Source organism: Oncorhynchus mykiss, chromosome 5, assembly GCF_057628025.1.
Source record: "Oncorhynchus mykiss isolate SJ-2025 chromosome 5, ASM5762802v1, whole genome shotgun sequence".
NCBI lineage: Eukaryota > Metazoa > Chordata > Actinopteri > Salmoniformes > Salmonidae > Oncorhynchus > Oncorhynchus mykiss.
Genome location: NC_143026.1, coordinates 17465448 through 17487253, shown reverse-complemented (window position 1 = coordinate 17487253; position 21806 = coordinate 17465448). Strand labels below are relative to the sequence as shown.

Genomic DNA, 21806 nt, shown 5'->3' with positions numbered 1-21806 from the left:
TTGCAAACTGACACCCACTATTCACCAGTTAATTTATTGTTTTAATTTCGTACAATTCAATTTAAATGTTTTAAACCCTATATATTCATACATTACAAGTCATAAGCAATTCCCCTCCCTCTATAACAGGCTAGTTTTATATCCTTCATTAGTTGCACATATGAAGTCAGAAGTACTCACACAGGCTTCTGCCCCCCCTCCTTAAATCCATACAAGATTTGAAAAAGTCCTGCAGTGCCAGAACACAGACAAGCTGCAACATGCTGTCTAACTATTAAAGGGGGATGAGAAAGGTTGGTAAATAATGGGATTTTTTTGTGTATATTGTGCGGCATTGTACAGATTTGCCAGAATGTATATGAGGAAACTTTGGTCCACAGAGTGGTTGTGTTTTGGTCCACTGTGGGTCATGGTGTGGTTTAACCATAGAGGTCGTCGTCGTTGTCCTCGTTGAAGACTGTGCCACCGCTGCCACCAGCAGAGCCCTGGCTGGGCCCGGCCCCTGGCGCAGAGTTAGTGGGGAACCTGAGACGAGGACAGGAATTGTTTTGCTCATTACAGTAAATATCAGGTGGAGCCAGCTTGGCATTGTCAGTACATTCCTTATGTAAAACACATGGCTTGTTAGATGTATTTTGTAAGAAAAGTTGAATGAAAATCCCCAGTGGTGGTGTATCTAGGATATATGGGAGCGGAGATAGGTAACAGTATTATTCAACACCATCATCCGCTATGTATTATGTGCGTTTTGCTTACCGGAAACTTCCGAAGCCTCTGCTCTGCTGTAACGTCTGGGCGAACATCTCGTATTTGCGGATGTCGTTGTCGCTGACGGAGCGGCGGGCGAAACGCATGGCCTCCTCAAAATGGTCCTTACGGATCTCTGGGACAGGGTCGTCCTCCTCCACCTCCTGTGGGTTCAAGAGGGATAGAAAGAGGTGAAGGGGGGGTTAAAGAACTTATCTATAAAATACAATCACGCCTTCTCTTCCTCCGGTATGTGTGTAAATCAGTTTAAGGTTAAATGCATCATCCCTTCTCCCTTGTAAAATAAAAACTTTCTGTGTATACATAATGCATAGAAATCAAATAAATGTCCCAGTTGATTTACTCAGTCATTTAATATTGAATACAGAAATGTTGTTTTGTGTCTTCCTGAAATTAAATCTGCTGGTGATTTGCCCAGATCCTACATTATCCAGGCTTCACATGCACAAAGTTAGCTATAGTCTAGACTGCGTCATTGAACAAATATAGATTCATTAGTGACTAAACTCACCATGGCTGAGGGGTTGGTCTGCCTCTCCCTTTCCCTCCTGATCTCGTTCTCGATGGACTCCCTGATGGCCATCTTACAGGCCCTCTGGCAGATCTCTGTCAGGTCAGCTCCAGAGAAACCATTGGTCATCTTGGCCAAGAAATCCAGGTCCACATCCTTTAATCATACAGGGGTAGAGGGAGTACTTCCAGACAAAGATCAAACAGTAAATGGGATTATAAAATACATTTGTTTCACACACACAGCAATTTACATATGAACAACTTTTCCCACAAATCCATTTTCTACCCATTACTTGTAGCCCAGCCTGGAATGAAGACATTTAATGAGCCCCAACCCCTCAAATCAGAACATGCTGACCGAGGTGGGAAAAACAGTTCAGTCAGCACAATGTCAGCGCATGGTCAGATACACATAAATAGGCTTGCCTTGGCGATGGGTGACTTCCTGAGGTTGGCTCCGAGGATGTTGATGCGGGACTTCTCATCTGGCAGGGGGATGTAGATGAGCTGGTCCAGTCTGCCGGGCCTCAGGATGGCCGGGTCGATGATATCAGGCCTAGTACGGCACACAGTTTAGTCATTTAGCTTAACCTACATTTCTATCTCATTTTACAGTACCTTATTGTCCACCTAAGAACAAAGTGCAATCAACTGAGGTCGGGAAGACTACCACATATCATCATTGCAAGTAAAACCATAAAATATTGTGTAGAGCAGCAAGCCTAGTGCTAGAAATGTTTTTTAAACTCAAATTAACAGTGAAGCAGAGTGCTCTTCTTTGAGGTGATGATGGCCAACCTGTTGGTGGCGCCGATGATGAAGACGTTCTTCTTGCTGGACATGCCGTCCATCTCCGTCAGGATCTGGTTGATGACACGGTCGGCTGCTCCGCCACCATCACCCGCGTTGCCGCCACGCGCCTTGGCGATGGAGTCCAGCTCGTCAAAGAAGAGCACGCAGGGGGCGGCCTGGCGAGCCTGGAAGATCGAGGGTTTAGGAGGGTACGATATAGGTTCATTGGGGCACACAACAGAAAACGTTTTGCAATGGAAAAAGAAAATAAGTGTCTCACATTTATTAACCATCTTTTGTGCATGTGTAACACACAAATTAGATGTCATACAATTGATTAAAAAAAATATACAACTACAACATAAAATACAGGTAAATATGAGGTTAGAGGGATCTCGATAAATCGGTTTAGCCTTACCTTGTCAAAGATCTCTCGGACATTGGCCTCAGACTCGCCGAACCACATGGTGAGCAACTCGGGCCCTTTGATGGAGATGAAGTTGGCCTGGCACTCGTTGGCGATGGCCTTGGCCAGCAGGGTCTTACCGCAACCTGGGGGTCCGTAGAACAGCACGCCCTTGGATGGGGTCATGCCGAACTTCAAGAACTTGTCTGGGTGCTCCACTGGGTACTGAAGAGAAGAAGATCGTGAAGGTTAGACAAACCATTAATTAAGCTTTTCATGTGAGTTCCAAATAATCTCTAACAGTCTCCCCGGCAGGAGTTGTTTTATGCACGTGATGTCAGAATGCACTCACTGTTCCAAAATGGGATTGTTTGGCAACAGGACAGTTAACACGCGCTGCCTGCTAATTATCTGAAGGCTATTTTTCCACTTGACAATTTAAAATTATTTCTAACAAGTAATATTTTTTTAACAACAGTTTGAATTGTGGTCTGTTCCACCTCCTCATTAATTCACATAGAAGTAACACATTTCAGTGTTGAGGACAATTTATGTCTGAGGCTTTACTGACCAAGACAAACTTCTCTCTTCGAGGAGAGCCCAAGCACTTCACCAATGTTTCTGCAGATCAAGTATGCAGACATTTGTGCAGACTTGCACAAATTGGGAAATTCTGTTTGGTGCTTGCACTGCCTTGCTTGTTGTTTTCCTTACAAATAATAACTTTAGACGTGTGCGTTCCTATCAAAGTTAGTGTCTTATATCCTGTATATCGTGTTGTTGTTTCTACTGTAGCATACAGTAGGTATGTATGGAGCATAATGTATTTACAGTTTTATTCACATGTTTTCAAGTACTGGTGATAAATAATGCATTCTGATTATTGCATAGATTGTAATGGATACCTATGATGTGTGTAAAATACTTTTTGAATGTTCTACTGATTATAATGAGCTAATGCTAAGCTATTTGCCAGCTATGTGTGGAGCCATGTTTGTTGACATCATACAATGCATTCTGGGTGTCAAGTAAATGTCTGTCAGACAAAAGATATTATGAAGTGAAGGGTAAACTTCCAGAAGTGAATGAAGGGAAGTGAATTATCGTAGACGACACACCCTCTTCATGATGCATACTGTAAACAGACCAAAGTCCTCGTATCTTTGGTTGACGAGAAAAAACAAACATGGCGGCACGCACAAACTACCCATGGTCTGATTACTTACGATTTCTAGAAAGTGATTTACTCAATTATTTAGATCAATCGTGAGCTCACCCGTGATGTGATGAATTATGAATAGTAATTGCTATTAGCTAATTCATATTGTGGTTTCCTCAGTCTTTCCTCAGTTAGCACTAGGACTAATGTAGGCAACATTTTCCAGTTTGGATTATTGTGTATGCTATCGCTACTTCTGTGAATGTCTGAAAATTACAATAAACTGGTCACGTTCAGGACATAACTTTTTAAGGACTGTTTGTGACAAATGTTTCTGTGAGGGAAAAAAAGTGTGGCTAGCTCAAATGCTGACTGTTGCGTCATCAAAACTGGACGTTCTAAATAAGCGTTCTAATCACAGGTTTGAACGTACGCTGCAGGGGACCACTGTAGAATGATAACACCTGTAAAGGGATTCATCATTCAGACTCCTCACTCTTTCAATGAATGATACAAAATCAACAAATGACATTAGATTTTGTGGTATATAAATCTGCATCTCATCAGTAACATACCCCACGACTAGAACATGGCCTACCTGTACAAGCTCCTGGAGTTCCCTCTTGACATCCTCCAGACCACCGATGTCCTCCCAGCTGATGTTGGGCACCTCCACCACAGTCTCTCTCAGGGCAGATGGGTTGCTCTGGCTCAGAGCCCACTGAAACACAACCCACATACAACTGGTTAGTGCAGCTGGCTTAACGATTCTCTGCTACGACTGGTTCTAATGCTCAATAGTTACAGCTGTCCTCAGACCATTAGCAAAAAGACAAATACTGGATGCAGCAGATTTGCATAGTGATGAAAAACCGAAGGGTGAATAAAGTTCTCAGTACAGTAGAAGCTACTTTGAGTGCTGTGTGTGTTGGAGAAAATAATCCAGTTCATTACTCTGAAGTCGTCCATGGTGACGGCAAGGGAGTTCATGACCTCTGCGTCGATGGTCTCGTCCTCAAGGTCGATGAGATCCATCTTCTTCCTGATGGCCTGCAGGGCGGCTTCAGAGCACAGAGCAGCCAGGTCAGCACCCACGTGGCCGTGAGTCTGATTGGCAACCTGGAGGACACAGACAGACATGGTCACACATACAGTATCAACATGGCAGGGACTTCACTTAAACCCACTCTCAACTTTTCATTCTACCTTACATACACAAAATGTTTCATTGACAACTGATATAATAGAAATTCATGTGATTTATATGTTTACGGTAATGGTAAGTAACTAAATGATTTATATGTATAAGGTAATGTTAAGATAATGACTAAAAGTATTCTACCCTGTCACTGTATAATGGAGTGAAATGTATTTGAATCATAAGACTAGAATTATTTAATGTGTGTGTATAGGACAAGTTAAGACTTATAGGCGAGACAGTGTATAGGCGAGACAGTGTGTGCCTAAGAAAATACAGAGAACAATTCAGCTGTGGTTGACCCGACCTGGCTAGAACTCTGAGAAACTTATGATAGGACAGGGAGTCCTTCTCAAGGTTCCTCTAATCTCGGGGGAATGGAACTGTTGGCTGGGTAGTGATAAACAGTGGTGAGAAAAGGATACAACTCACCTACTGTTCGCGTGTATGTATGTGCGTAGGATATCTACTGTTTGTGTGGACTTATGTGCGTAAGTTATAAAATGGATGTCTTTGTGTATAATGGACTTCAGAGCGCTCTCGTGAGTAAACATTCTGACTATTGCAAGCTGGGACTCTGTCTGTTTCATTCAACCAGAATCTTACAAACTCTGGGTTGCAGACTGAGTAGTTTAATTGAAATTCAGTTTAAGAACATTGAGAACAAAATTCTCGTAACAACAACCTCACTCTGTAAATTACAGTAGTGTTATATACACACACACCTGCTCGAGGTCAACATCGTCGGACAGTTTCATGTTCTTGGTATGGATCTGAAGGATCTCCAGTCTGCCTGTTGCGTCAGGAATCCCAATGTCCACCTCCCTGTCAAAACGCCCTGAGGAGAAACATCACACAGTTAAGGTCAGCCTCACTAACCAGCATATAAATAGATTCAATTCCAATTTATTTCTATGTTACCACCAACCCTGCTGATTCACAAGCAGTAATGACAAAGAATTTAAAAAAAGGATGAAGATATTAGTCAAATACAAGAGACTTCTGGCAAAACTAAGAACTTGATTTAAGAAGCGAACCTGTTACATCCTAGGTCTACAAGTGCACTGGCGGATCTTACCAAATCGCCTGAGGGCGGCGTCAATGCTGTTGGGTCTGTTGGTGGCTGCCATGACGATGACGTGAGCACGCTGCTTAAGGCCGTCCATGAGTGTGAGGAGCTGGGACACGATACGCCTCTCCACCTCACCGTGTGTCTACACAGGACAATACAGAAGGTTAATTACTTTTTCTGTTGACCCCAAGGAGGTCAAGTTTATGGTAGAGGGTATAAGAGTTTCATCTTATAGAGAATTTACTGTAGTGTCATTCAACCCTGGTCCTAGAGACCCATGTTTTAAGTTGTATTAGTTGCATGTACAGGACACACATGATGTACACCGTCCAACAAAATGCTGACTTGCAGGTAGGGCTGGGAATTGATAGGGACCTTATGATGCAATATCACGATACTTAGGTGCCGATACAATATGTACTGCGATTCCCGCGATTCTATATGTATTACAATTCGATGTTATAAACCTCCAATGCAGTCAGAAAGTATTCAGACCCCTTCGTTACGTTACAGCCATATTCCAAAATAGATTAAACCGTTTTCCCCTCAATCGACACACAATACCCCATAATGACAAAGCAAAAACAGGTTCATTTAAATTTTTTACTAAAAAATGAAGTAAACTGATCACATTTACCTAAGTATTACAACCTAAAGTCTTCTTAGGTATGACACTACAAGCTTGGCACACCTGTATTTGGGGGAGTTTCTCCCATTCTTCTCTGCAGATCCTCTCAAGCTCTGTCAGATTGGCTGGGGAGTGTCGCTGCACAACTATTTTCAGGTCTCTTCAGAGATGTTCAAGTCCGGGCTCTGGCTGGGCCACTCAAGGACATTCAGACTCCTGCGTTGTCTTGGCTGTGTGCTTAGGGTCGTTATCCTGTTGGAAGGTGAACCTTCGTCCCAGTTTGAGGACTTGAGCACCCTTGAGCAGGTTTTCATCGAGGATCTCTGTACTTTGCTCCGTTCATCTTTGCCTCGATCTTGACTAGTCTCCCAATCCCTGTCGCTGAAAAACATCCTCTTTCTGGAAGGTTCTCCCATCCCCATAGAGGAACTCTGGAGCTCTGTCGGAGTGCCCATCGTGTTCCTGACCAAGGCCCTTCTCCCCCAATTGCTAAGTTTTGCCAGGCGGACAGCTCTTGGAAGTCTTGGTGGTTCCAAACTTCTTCCATGTAAGGATTATGGAGGCCACTGTGTTCTTGGGGACCTTGTTGCTGTAGACATTTTTTTGCTACCCTTCCCCAGATCTGTACCTCGACACAATCTGGTCTCGGAGCGATACGGACAACTCTTTCGATCTCATGGCTTGGTTTTTGCTCTGACATACACGGTCAACTGTGGGACCTTATTTAGACAGGTGTGCGCCGTTCCAAATCATGTCCAATCAATTGAATTTACCACAGGTGGATTCCAATCCAGTTGTAGAAACATCAAGGATGACCAATGGAAACAGGATGCACCGGAGTTCAATTTCGAGTTTTGTAGCAAAGAGTCTCAATATTAGAATGTGTTGTCACTTAAGCATCCTACGTTTAATATTTTTTTGTGGTCCACCAGTTATTTTTCCTATTGCCTTTTCCGTTTTTTTTCCACGTAAATTTTATATCCTGAGATCTTAGAATATTCTGAGAATATTTTTAACAAGGAGGCATTGAGTTTAATATTATTCAGGTCTATCAGGAGATTGTCGTTAAATAAGTTTAGTTTATACTCATGTTTACTAATACCTGTTATGTTTAGGTCCTGTTTATTTTTGCAAGCGGTTCCATTGCCAGTCCAAAACAGGAGGGTGGAGACAGTACTGTCTCGTACCCCTTTCTACAGCAATTTCATCAGATAATGTATCATTTGTATATATTTTTGCGAAATGTACGATCAGCTGGAAAGTTGAATGCTTCAAAAAGTTAATAGAAAAGGCCATTCAAGACCGTCGAAAGCCTTTTCGGCATCAATAGTCATTATTGATGAATCGCCATCTTGTTTCTTAGCACATTGTATTATACTAAAACATGTCTTTGTTTGTAAGTGTCTATTTTTAACAAACCCTGTTTGTGTGTCAAGTCTGGTAATACTTCTGCCATACCGTTGTTTAAGATTTTTTTTTATTTTACAGACTCAAGATTTTCCTGGTTTTAATATAACTGAAATAACAGTTTGATACATGGAACTCAGAAGCACTGAATTTAGTGATGCGTGTTGTCATTTGAATAAATAGGGGTGCTACTTTGTCCCAGAATATCAAATAAAATGTTATAGGAAAGCCATCCATCCCTGGTGCTTTTCTCCGTGAATGTTTTAATTGTCTAATATATTTATTGCTGGATGATTTCCATTTTTAGTCATTTTTTCTGCTGATAGTTGCGTGAAGGTTGTTGAGTCTAAGGATAGGATCAGTCCAAAGGTTATTTTAATAAAGCTTTTAAAATTATTAATAGCATTGTTTCTGATTTTAAAGCGTTTGTATCCTTATCCTTTTTTTAAACTAACTGGTTTTGCGTATTAATTTTGTGAGGGCTGCGAGGTGTTTACCAGGTTTGTTTCCCATTAAATAGTATGCTTTGAGTTTAACCTGTAGTTTTGGCTCTCGTCAAGGAGTAAATTCCTGCTTAAAATTCAGAAATCGTATTTCCTTCTTTACCTTGTAAAAAAAAAAAAGAAATTATGGGCTTTTTCAAAGATTTATTTCTTTAAATTTACATTTCTAACTCAAGATTTTACTTTTGCAGAGTATGAGATTAGGAGATTGATAATTAGGAGATTGATAATGTACACCTTAAAAACATCCCAAATGATGTTGGGGGTCTGCTTTTCTTTGTCCACATTTGTAAAGGTCATTTTTTGTTTACATATATAATAAAATGTAGGGTCTTGAAGATGCGCTGTTCATTCTCCATATTCTGTCACTAAGTGTATTTTCTGTTGGTGTATTTTCTGTTGGTGTAAAAGCATGATACAGGAGAATGATCCGATATCACTATATTATAGATTTTAGCTCCCAGTATAATGTTGAGTGCATTTCTTGAAAAAGCTATTCGAGCTTTTGTTATTTTTTTTGTCTTTTGTAGTTGGGAATAATAATCTCCAGGTGTCCTGTAGAGATTGTTTTTCAGCCTCTTTGGAGGTTCCTTGAATGCCTTTTTATTTGTTTTTATTTCCATGTCTGTCTCACTAGCTGAATGCATGATTTAGGTTACCTGCTAAAATAGTTCCTGTGAGTTTGATTATTACTGAACCAAAAATAAACACAACATGCAATAATTTCAAAGATTTTACTGAGTTACAGTTCATGTAAAGGAAATCAGTCAATTGAAATTCATTGGGCCCTAATCTATGGATTTCACATGACTGGTAATATAGACATGCATCTGTTGGTCACAGATACCTCAAAAAAACAGGTATGGGCGTGGATGAGAAGTATCTGGTGTGAGCACCATTTGCTTCATGCAGCGTGACGCATCTCCTTCGCATAGAGTTGATCAGGCTTTTGATTGTGACCTGTGGAATGTTGTCCCACTCCTCTTCAATAGCTGTGCGAAGTTGCTGGATATTGGCGGGTTCTGGAACACGCTGTCGTGGACATCGATCCAGAGCATCCCACACATGCTTAATGGGTGACATGTCTGGTGAGTACGCAGGCCATGGGAGAACTGGGACAATTTCAGCTTCCAGGAATTGTGTACAGATCCTTGTGACATGGGTGTGTATTATCATGCTGAAGCGGGTGAATGGCACAACAGTGGGCCTCAGAATCTCATCCTTGTATCTCTGGGCATTCAAATTACCATCGATAAAAGACAATTGTGTTCGTTGCTTGTAGCTTATGCCTGCCTATACCATAACACCACGCAGTGCACTCTTCACAACATTGACATCAGCAAACCGCTTGCCCACACGACACCATACTGCGGTTGTGAAGCCGGTTGGACTTACTGCCAAATTCTCTCAATTGATGTTTGGAGACGGCTTATGGTAAAGAAATTAACATTAAATTCTCTGCCAACCGCTCTGGAGGTCATACCTGCAGTCAGCATGCCAATTGCACGCTCCCTCAAAACTTGAGATATCTGTGGCATTGTGTTGTGTGAGAACTTCACATTTTAGTGGGATTTTATTGTCCCCAGTACAAGGTGCACCTGTGTAAAAATCATGGTTTATCTTGGCAAAGAAGAAATGCTCACTAACATGGATGTAAACAAATTTGTGGACCAAATTTGAGAAGCTTTTTGTGCGTATGGAACATGAGACCAACACTTTACATGTTGCGTTGATGTTTTTGTTTATATGCACAGGCAAACATCCACCCACCCACAGAATAGTTATTGACATACATGCTATATTTCCTTTTTTGTATTTTCTTTTCAGTGTCCATGTAACCCATTGGCATCAGCTACTGCTATCGTTACTTCCTAGAGAACAGCAGTTACTTGAGCAAAGTATAATATGGTATTGGGGGAGGGGGAAAGAATATTGTATGTGACGCCCAAGACCAGGTATGTAGCCTAGACCAGGTATGTAGCCTAGTGTGCTTATCACTTTTTCCTGATCCTTCCTCTCCTCAGGGCAGGTGGCTCTCCTTCAACGGGAAAGGTTTCTTGTAGCTTGTTTAGGACTTCATCAGTGCTTGTGAATTCCATCCTTTGCGTTCTCTTCCATACCCATAGCACTGCCGGGAAGCTAAATTGAGATTTGATTCCAATTTCTTCCAGTGATTGATGGAAATGTAATCCGTGCAGGTTTTTTCTCAGCCTAGCAGACAGGTCCTGGATGAATCGAATGGACTGGCCATGGATTTTGATCTCCTTTCACCCCTGTGCAGTCAGCATGTTGACTTTGGTCTGATAGTTCCACAGCTTGACGATTACCATGCGAGGGTATTTAGCGTTCTTCTGTTTCACGCCATCCTATGCTATCGTTCCAGATCCTCTGGTGATATATTCACGTCAAGTTCCTTTTATCAATTTGACCAGGTAGCTGGAAACGTCTCCCTTTTCCTCGTCTTCTGGCAGGACAATATTCTCCTGTTGTTTGGTCTCATTCTGATTTCTTGCTGATCCAATTAATCTAAAGTTTGCAACTTTGTTACCAGAAGGCTAATTTTGTAGTCTTGTTCATTCATGCACACGCCTTGTATGTGCATGTATGACATGATAGACTACTTTTTTAACAACAGCTTGTAGCAGTTTGTTTGTTTTGATGGGCATTGAGAGTATTTTAGCTATGTTTTCCTGGATATCCTTTAGCTGTTTATTACCATTGTTTGCATCTCCAAGTTGCTCCTTGTCTTTTCCTCTGGGGGAAGCCATGGCTTGTTCAATTAGTGCCGTCGCGTTCGCTTAACCAACTGATTGGGTCGCTGTTGTACATAACTGACTTCTCACTCTCTCCCAGTTGCTTGGGGATATATTGATCTATCGATTTTTAGAGGCTTGATTTAAAAACTTTGTTGTCTGGCTTCTACATATAACCAGTTTTATCGGTACAAAACGGAGCTACTCACACCCCATGCATCCTATCGGTACGCACATGCGACTCTCCACTACTACTTGCAGGTTCCTTCTCAACAATGCAACATTGGCCTCCCGGGTACTGCAGCGCCAGCTGTGCCATCAGAGTCCCTGGGTTCGCGCCCAGGCTCTGTCGTAACCGGCCGCGACCGGGAGGTCCGTGGGGCGACGCACAATTGGCCTAGCGTCGTCCGGGTTAGGGAGGGCTTGGTCGGTAGGGATGTCCTTGTCTCATCGCGCACCAGCGACTCCTGTGGCGGGCCGGGCGCAGTGCGCGCTAACCAAGGTTGCCAGGTGCACGGTGTGGCCTCCGACACATTGGTGCAGCTGGCTTCCGGGTTGGATGCGCGCTGTGTTAAGAAGCAGTGCGGCTGGTTGGGTTGTGTATCGGAGGACGCATGACTTTCAACCTTCGTCTCTCCCGAGCCCGTACGGGAGTTGTAGCGATGAGACAAGATAGTAGCTACTACAACAATTGGATACCACGAAATTGGGGAGAAAAAGGGGTAAAAATTCAACAACAAAAAATAAATAAAAAAAATTTAAAAAACAATGCAACATTCAGAAATAATAAAAGATACGAATACGAACACAGTAAATGGCTCAGGAGAATAAACATTTTAGTATCACAGTATCACAAACTGGGCGTGCAGGCTTTTGTTCTAGCCCTGTGCTACCACACCTGATTCAACTTTTTTTAAAAGTGTTTGAGCTGGGCTTGAAAAAAAGCCTGCACACCCTGTGAGCCTCCAGGGTTGTGTTCAGTAGGACACATTGTAGCAAAACTTGAGTTCAGGTAGTGCCTTCCCGTTTCACTCAGTTTCAAAACTTTCTCCCTAACGAACATGACTTGGGACAGGTTTGAAGAACATTGGTCTTTTGGATGAGAAGGAAACTGTATCAGAAGATGTGAACCCACCTTTTCTCTTTTTGGTGCAATGGCGTCCAGCTCATCAATGAAGATGATGGCAGGGGCATTCTTCTCAGCCTCCTCGAAGGCCTTCCTCAGGTTACTCTCAGACTCTCCGGCCAGTTTACTCATGATCTCAGGCCCTGAAACATTTAGCAGGCACAAGTTCAACTACTCGGAAACGTCCTGACAACAAACACACTGAATGTGTAATTCTGACCATCAATGAACAACAGATTTAGGGTCAATAAATTAAAAATTCAGTCAGTTGCATTGAAATTCCAACTAAAAACATTTAAGTATTTTTAATGCAATTTCAATCCACTTCATGCATTGACTGAATTGAAATGGAATTTAACGAAATGCTGATGAAAAATAACAAAAGCTTTTGTCCTTCAGTCTCTCACCATTGATAAGGAAAAAGAAGGCTCCAGTCTCATTCGCCACAGCACGGGCGATCAGAGTCTTTCCTGTTCCAGGGGGTCCGTACAGCAGGATTCCCCTTGGAGGCTGAATGAAAATTAGAAGTGATAAAAAATGTTTTACATGAAAATGTAATTCAACAGCAAGTCATTCACCTGCATAAACAAACCAAATCAAAATGTATGGTTAAAACAAGAAACCAGTTTTAGGCATGTACAGTGCCTTGCGAAAGAACTTTGCCACCTTTTGCCACATTTCAGGCTTCAAACATAAATATATAAAACTGTATTTTTTGTGAAGAATCAACAACAAGTGGGACACAATCATGAAGTGGAACGACATTTATTGGATATTTCAAACTTTTTTAACAAATCAAAAACTGAAAAATTGGGCGTGCAAAATTATTCAGCCCCCTTAAGTTAATACTTTGTAGCGCCACCTTTTGCTGCGATTACAGCTGTAAGTCGCTTGGGGTATGTCTCTATCAGTTTTGCACATCGAGAGACTGACATTTTTTCCCATTCCTCCTTGCAAAACAGCTCGAGCTCAGTGAGGTTGGATGGAGAGCATTTGTGAACAGCAGTTTTCAGTTCTTCCCACAGATTCTCGATTGGATTCAGGTCTGGACTTTGACTTGGCCATTCTAACACCTGGATATGTTTATTTTTGAACCATTCCATTGTAGATTTTGCTTTATGTTTTGGATCATTGTCTTGTTGGAAGACAAATCTCCGTCCCAGTCTCAGGTCTTTTGCAGACTCCATCAGGTCTTCCAGAATAGTCCTGTATTTGGCTCCATCCATCTTCCTATCCATTTTAACCATCTTCCCTGTCCCTGCTGAAGAAAAGCAGGCCCAAACCATGATGCTGCCACCACCATGTTTGACAGTGGGGATGGTGTGTTCAGCTGTGTTGCTTTTACGCCAAACATAAAGTTTTGCATTGTTGCCAAAAAGTTCAATTTTGGTTTCATCTGACCAGAGCACCTTCTTCCACATGTTTGGTGTGTCTCCCAGGTGGCTTGTGGCAAACTTTAAACAACACTTTTTATGGATATCTTTAAGAAATGGCTTTCTTCTTGCCACTCTTCCATAAAGGCCAGATTTGTGCAATATACGACTGATTGTTGTCCTATGGACAGAGTCTTCCACCTCAGCTGTAGATCTCTGCACTTCATCCAGAGTGATCATGGGCCTCTTGGCTGCATCTCTGATCAGTCTTCTCCTTGTATGAGCTGAAAGTTTAAAGGGACGGCCAGGTCTTGGTAGATTTGCAGTGGTCTGATACTCCTTCCATTTCAATATTATCGCTTGCACTGTGCTCCTTGGGATGTTTAAAGCTTGGGCAATCTTTTTGTATCCAAATCCGGCTTTAAACTTCTTCACAACAGTATCTCGGACCTGCCTGGTGTGTTCCTTGTTCTTCATGATGCTCTCTGCGCTTTTAACGGACCTCTGAGACTATCACAGTGCAGGTGCATTTATACGGAGACTTGATTACACACAGGTGGATTGTATTTATCATCATTAGTCATTTAGGTCAACATTGGATCATTCAGAGATCCTCACTGAACTTCTGGAGAGAGTTTGCTGCACTGAAAGTAAAGGGGCTGAATAATTTTGCAAGCCCAATTTTTCAGTTTTTGATTTGTTAAAAAAGTTTGAAATATCCAATAAATGTCGTTCCACTTCATGATTGTGTCCCACTTGTTGTTGATTCTTCACAAACAAAATACAGTTTTATATATTTATGTTTGAAGCCTGAAATGTGGCAAAAGGTCGCAAAGTTCAAGGTTGCCGAATACTTTCGCAAGGCACTGTATCTAATAATTGTACACAAGGTTTGACGTGAAGGATGAGAGGTGTATTTAGCTCACCTTGACGCCGATGGCCTTGAACAGTGCTGGGTGTCTCAGGGGCAGCTCCACCATCTCCTTAATCTGGGCCAGCTGCTTCCTCACACCACCAATGTCATCATAGCCAACCTCATTCAGAGACTCCTCTTCATCCTGAACACAGAAATAGATGTGGTTAGTAAAGCATAAGAAACTAGGGCAAAAGGCTACAGATAGCATACAAATGTAAGAAATTGTTTTCTACGATCAGAAAAATCAGGAATTCCTGAATAATCAAGAAAAATCCCATCTCTGAAAACTCCAGCTTTGATGTTAACTTGCTCTCATGCACAAGATCCAACTGAAGATGTAGTAACAGAGACTTGCTGCTCTATAGAAATCTGCAGCAGTGCTGGTACTGAATATGTCCCTGTACCTCTCGTTTGATGGGCTCCCCCTCACAGTGGATGACTGTGTCTGGGGCCACAATGCAGTAGGGGTTGGGGTCTGTCTCCACTACCTTGAACTCCACAGCTCGCATGCCTCCCCTCACCAGGAAGATGTCCCCTACAAACAGAGATTAAGCATTGACCCACATGCCTAATCCTCTGTCCTTGGCGTTTTTCATAATCATATTGTGAGACACACTGGCTGTGCCGGCAAACAAGGGTTGTTCGTACACAAATCGAAAGAACACTCTGAATCGAAGTGAAACAGGGAGGGACCATCTGTACTTATCAAATAAAAAAATACTTGTTTTCCATTAAGAAATCATGCCTTAATGAACATGACCCTGAACATATTCTGGAGTACAGGGTCATGTTCAAGTGGAGGAAGTACCTCCTCAGTTTCAAAACGTTTATTGTGCCTGCCTTAACACACCCCAGGTTGTCCTTTGGATCACAGTTTCCCAAACTCGGTCCTGGGCCCATCCTGGTTGTATGTTTTGGTTTTTGCCCTAGCACTACATAGCTGATTAAAATACCCAACTGATCATCAAGCTTTGATTATTTAAATTAGCTGTGTGGTGCTAGGACAAAAAAACAAAACATGCAGGGGGGGCCACAGGACCGAGTTTGGATCACTGTTACCTTTCCTGATGGGCCTGTAGGCCTCCAGGAAGTAGGGCTTGAGGTAGACCTCAAACAGGTTTCCTGTGATCCCCTCCACAGTGTCATCAATGGGCAGAACGTGGATCCGCTTCCCGTACTTCACATCTGGGCATGGCTGAATACTGTGGGACCACCAAAATAATGAATTATGTCTGGGCTTTACTGTACATTGGAGGAGCAGAGGTCTGGTTTTACACATGATGCTTCATTGATGCCAAAGTTATCCAGTTCCATCTCACCTGATAACATCTCCCAGGCGGACTCTTAGGTTGTTGCGGACCACTCTGTTCATGCGGACCTTCTCGTCGGAGCAGGTGTCATCAGAGAGCACGATGCAGACCGTCTCCCGTCTCTTCTTTCCTTTCATCAGCACTGTGTCTCCCCTGAACAGCTGCAACTCGTCCATCTTGGCCTAGGGCGGGACAGAGAAATCAGTCAGACACTAAATCCTATTGATTTAACATAGAACCTCCCACAGTGAAGATGTAACAGTCTAACACAGCCCGCAAAACTGGAATGAATGAGTTACTGGTGAAACAAATATGTATCACTCAGTGCAGACTGGGGGTTCACTAAAATGTCCCAGTCCCATTCATTCATCTCACCAATGCCTCACCTGAGACAGCGAGACCACACTGTTGTCCTCATTGAGAGATTCATCCACAACCAACCGGTTAGGCCTGGTCTTTTGCTTTAAAATCGCTGTGGATAGATCATCATTTTTCGATCTGAGGGAAAATCAAAGAGATGCTAAATATATCAGCTGGCAAGATGTAACATACTTGATCATTAAACCTGGGAGTACATACTGACAAGCTAGTTGACTGTAGGAAAGTTATGCTAAGCGATAAAAGGGTTTCCTTTAACCCTTAGTGTGATGTAATGAGCTCAAATCAACTGTAGTCTCTTTGGGTGAAAAGTAAAGTGTCCCTACTGACTAGAGATAGAAACTTAGAATAACTATTGGCCAGTTGCTTTCAGTTTCTAATTATACACTAGTGAAACTAACTACTAGAATGGGCATTCTATTTTGATGGGTTTTGAAATGTAATTTGCCACACTGTTAGCTAGTTAGCAGAATTAACAGGAAAGAAGAGTATTATTATTTTTATGAAAAACAAAACAAATAGAAAAACAGAAATATACAAACAGTAAACAAACAGACAGGGGTATTAAATGTCGAGATACATTTTCAATTTGTCAAAAAGTATAATGTTACGTATTGCTTTTTTGATTTTAAACTTACTGATCATTTCAAACTAATGTTTCAATTCTATCTTAAACAATGTGAAGACAGGTTTGTTCTCCGCCCACTTCATTTTATGGATAAAGAATCTTCCATGAAAAATAAACATTAACAATGAAAGTTCAAATCGGGGTCCATATAATTTGGATCAAAATAAAAGTATTTCAAATTTACATTAATAGTAGTTTATTTTAAAAGAAAATCTTCTAACTCACTACAATCTTCTGAAATAAGAACGGTCCCAAAAGAGTCTCTGGGACAACTAAAAGAATGCACATTTGTTATCAATAGCCATTTTTAATCTGTGTACAATAAAAGGTCTTAGATTCTATGAATGAGTTTGTATGATACTTCTTTCACCTTTTAGATATACAATATTTCCCAGACAACAACAAGACTTTGTTCCAGTTCACTTATCCTAGGGCTACATTCCAGTATATTCCAGCAGAGGGAATAGTAACATCTTGACAGAGATTTCATTACACAGTGCCTTCGGAAAGTATTCAGACCCTTTGACATTTTGTTATGCTAAAAAAATATTTTCCCTCATCTACACACAATACCCCATAATGACAAAGTGAAAACAGGTTTGGACATTTTTGGAAATGTATTAACAATAAAACATACCTTGTTTAATTAAGTATTCAAACCATTTGCTATGAGACTCGAAATTGAACTCAGGTACATCCTGTTTCCATTGATCATCCTTGAGATGTTTCTACAACTTGATTGGAGTCCACCTGTGGTCAATTCAATTGACTGGACATGATTTGGAAAGGCATACCTGTCTATATAAAAAGGACCCACAGTTGACAATGCAGGTCAGAGCAAAAACCAAGCCATGAGGTTGAAGGAATTGTCCGTAGCGCTCCGAGACAGGATTGTGTCAAGGCACAGATCAGGGGAAGGGTACCAAACAATTTCTGTAGCATTGAAGGTCACCAAGAACACTGTGGCCTCCATCATTCTGAAATGGAAGAAGTTTGGAACCACCAAGACTCTTCCTAGAGCTGGCCGCCAGGCTAAACTGAGCAATCGGGGGAGAAGGGCCTTGGTCAGGAACTCGATGGTCACTCTGACAGAGCTCCAGAGTTCCTCTGTGGGGATGGGAGAACCTTCCAGAAAGACAACCATCAGGCCTTTATGGTAGAGTGGCCAGATGGGAAGACACTCCTCAGTAAAAGGCACATGAGAGCCCGATTGGAGTTTGCCAAAAAGCACCTAAAGGACTCTGACCATGAGAAACAAGATTCTCTCGTCTGATGAAACCAAGATTGAACTATTTGGCCTGAATGCTAAGCGTCACGTCTAGAGGAAACCTGGCACCATCCCTACAGTGAAGAATGGTTGTGGCAGCATCATCATGTGGGGATGTTTTTCAGCAGCAGGGACTGGGAGACTAGGCAGGATCGAGGGAAAGATAGAGCAAAGTTCAGAGAGATCCTTGATGAATACTTGCACCAGAGCACTCAGGACCTCAGACTGGGGAGAAGGTTTGCCTTCCAACAGGACAACGACCCTAAGCACACAGCCTAGACAACTCAAGAGCAGCTTCGGGACAAGTCTCTGAATGTCCTTGAGTGGCCCAGTCAGAACCCGGACTTGAACCCGATCTAACATCTCTGGAGAGACCTGAAAATAGCTGTGCAGCGATGCTCCCCATCCAACCTGACAGCGCTTGAGTCATACCCAACAAGACTCGAGTCAGTAATCTCTGCCAAAGGTGCTTCAACAAAGTACTGAGTAAAGGGTCTGAATACTTATGTAAATGTTTTTTTATTTTCAATACATTTACAAACATTTCTAAAAACATGTTTTTGCTTTGTTATTATGGGGTATTGTGTGTAGATTGAGGGAAAAAACAATTAAATCCATTTTAGAATCAGGCTGTAATGTACCAATGTGGAAAAAGTGAAGGTGGCTGAATATTTTCCGAATGCACTGTGTGTGTGTGGAAAATGTAAATTCCTTCTAGCTGAATTGAGGCTACAAAATCCTCAGCAGTTGCACTTTGAGTATCGTTATATTCTCCTGAAAGAAGAACAGCACCGTAACTATTTGAAACTCCTCAGGAGTGAATGTAACAATGTGTGTGCTCATGAATTCTGGATAATCATATGGTAGTCCATCATTATTTGATAACTGTTTAACCCAGATAATGCGGTTGTCAAACTAGTTCTGGAAAAAGAAAGACTTGCTTTTGTATGTCTTTATTATCACAGCTTGTATATCTACTATGTGGGGAAAAGTTATTTGTACATAAGGTTTCAAGTTAGAAGTACTTGTTTATGAAAGTTAGCAAGCTTAATAGGGATCTTAGCCACATCAAGGCTGCATTTGAGTAAGAACTCTAGACCACCAATCTGTTGTAATATTAAATTAGGGATTAAATTCCAAATGCAATCCTTATTTCTTATATTGTTTTGTATGCATTTGATCTTAAAGATTATATTTGAGGTTTTAAAATCCTGAGCAGTCAACCCTCCCTCACTTTGGGTGCTACATATTACAGCTTTTCTTAATAAGGTTAATTCCTCCATATGAAGTTGAAGAATTTAGGATCAACCATTTTAGTTACTGACAGACGAACATCCAAGGCAAGGGAGGTATAAACTAATTTGGACAAACCTTCAGATTTTGACGAAAGTAAACATCTAGATAAAGATCACTTAACCAGGAGTTAAATATTTTTCCAATTTTCTCTACAATAGGAGAGACATTTAAGTTGGCCCTTTCTGATCTTTGCAAACTTCAATACCAAGATATGTGATCACATCTTTTACATGGATATTACAGAGTTTAAGTCACATGTTTTCAACGCAAATAATTCACATTTCCTAATATTCAGAGATAAACCAGATACATGTGAGAAGGCATTAATACACTCAATCGCTGTCCTGACTTCATTATGATCTTATTTGACAAAAAAAGTGGTGTCCTGAAACAATTGTTAACATTCTCTTTATCTTGTATCTGAATACCCCTAAAACTATCCTTATTGATATTAAGTGCAATAACTTGTGACCAATACAAATAAGGAGAAATTGGGCATCCTTATTTAATTCTGCTTCTAATATCAAATCGCAGAGGTTCCATGGGATAATTTAAGAGCTGTTACTATTACTATAAAGTGTCATATTGAAAACATTGACCAAAACCAAAAAAAATAATCTCAAAAATAAGTGTTCAACTGTATCAAAAGCCTTGTAAATTCTACAAATAAAATAAAGCCATAAGGTGCTCATTGTAATCTATCAAGTCCAAAACTAGTCGGATATTATTACATATGTCTGCCCTTCATAAAACCAGACTGGGTATCATCAATGATTTGATCAATACCCTTTTTAAGTCTTTCTGCAAAGATGGATGCAAGTAGTTTTCCATCATTGTTCATTAATGTGATTGGTCTCCAATGTTCTATAATTATAGGATCTTTGTTTGGTTTGTGGATTAAAGAAATTAGGCCTGTTCATAGAAATGGGCAGGACCCCTAAATCAATTGCCTCCTTAAAGACATTAAATATAAATTCAGCAATATCCTACAGGAGAGGAGTAGTAGCTGTTAGGTACCATATAACTAACTACATAAGATGTATATTTACTCTTGAACGGAAAAAAAAAGGGCGCATCACTGATGTTTACTGTACAAAATGCTAATATTTTGCTAAACGTTTACATCATTCAGCTGTGCATCTAGCTAGCTAACGGTGTTGTGCAGGCCCCACATGACACAGCAAGAAAAACTGCGAGAGCTAGTGGACAGTCATTAGCACGAGTTTGCTCATTTAGGTAGCTAGTTGACTACCTAATTGTAGCAAATTCGCTGTCAAATTAGCTAGATACATACACATCACTTAGCAAATGTTGGCACAACATGACAAACACAAATTCATGTCGCTGTCAGTTAGCTACGTAGCTAGCTAACGTTATCTACCTAAGCTGCTAGCTAACAGTTTGGTAGATGGCTGGCTTTTATCTTTGACATGGCTAAGGTTAGCTTGCTAACCGGCACTGGTATAATCTTGCGGCCATATAACTCTGGAACAATATTATTTGCATGTATTCTCTTCTACTAGTTATATGCCTAGCTACATCCATAGAAAACGCATACCGATATTACCTAAAAGGTAGCTAGCTAGTTATTTGTACTAGAACCCGAAAGCTAGCTAACTTTAGCCAGCTAACAAAGCGAACATTATTGGTTACCGGATTCTATCTAGGAAAAGATCAAACCAACATTAGTTAGCAACACCAACTTACTCTCCTCCTGAAGCCATGGTGCTCCGCTTGGTATGTCCAACAAATAAAACCTGATTTCTTCCTCTTCTCGTGTGTTTCTCTTCAGTGAGTGCAACACCAACACCTAACTCTGGGTGCGTTCGTAAATTCACTCTGGAGAGCCAGCGAGCGCTAAGTGTGTTCGTAAATTCATCAGTTATTCTGCGCTCTGGCACACAGACGAGTGCTCTGAAATGGGAGTAGATAGCCAGAGTGAATTTACGAACGCACCCTCTGATTGGCGCTGCGGTTGACATTATGCCATAGGTGACATAGTTCCAAATTCAGATGAGACTTCAAAGTTATTGTTGATAATGCTTTGTGATTGTGAAGCACAACCCAGATAGAGATTCTTATTAAAAACACTAGTATATGACTATCCATCATTGATGTCTGGGAAACAAACATTTGCTTTTTCTGGCCAAAGGTTGTTTTTTTTAAATAATGCTTTTGAGGGCCTTTCAGTCAGTAGGCCAACTTGGGAAAAAGTGAGTCAGTGCAATATCCAGCATTTTGCAGTAAAAAGTGAAAGTGAACACTTAATTTGTGCTCAACTCATTTGAAGAAGTGTTTACTGGATTATCTTGG

The 21806-nt window shown here is 41.2% G+C and overlaps 1 protein-coding gene across 2 annotated transcripts; it reads right to left on the bottom strand.

Moving 5' to 3' along the window:
- Positions 1-18: 18 nt before the first annotated feature.
- Positions 19-21499, bottom strand: LOC100136246 (valosin containing protein). Of its 2 annotated transcripts, XM_021601254.3 has the most exons (18): positions 21201-21499; positions 16311-16422; positions 15934-16106; positions 15674-15816; positions 15019-15149; positions 14625-14756; positions 12733-12835; positions 12335-12468; positions 5915-6050; positions 5562-5674; positions 4593-4757; positions 4237-4359; positions 2492-2704; positions 2080-2258; positions 1708-1837; positions 1280-1435; positions 757-911; positions 19-525 (listed from the first exon to the last, which is right to left on the bottom strand). In XM_021601254.3, exons 1-18 carry the CDS (start codon positions 21473-21475, stop codon positions 420-422), a joined length of 2679 nt encoding a protein of 892 aa, XP_021456929.2. In that variant the 5' UTR covers positions 21476-21499; the 3' UTR covers positions 19-419.
- Positions 21500-21806: the final 307 nt, after the last annotated feature.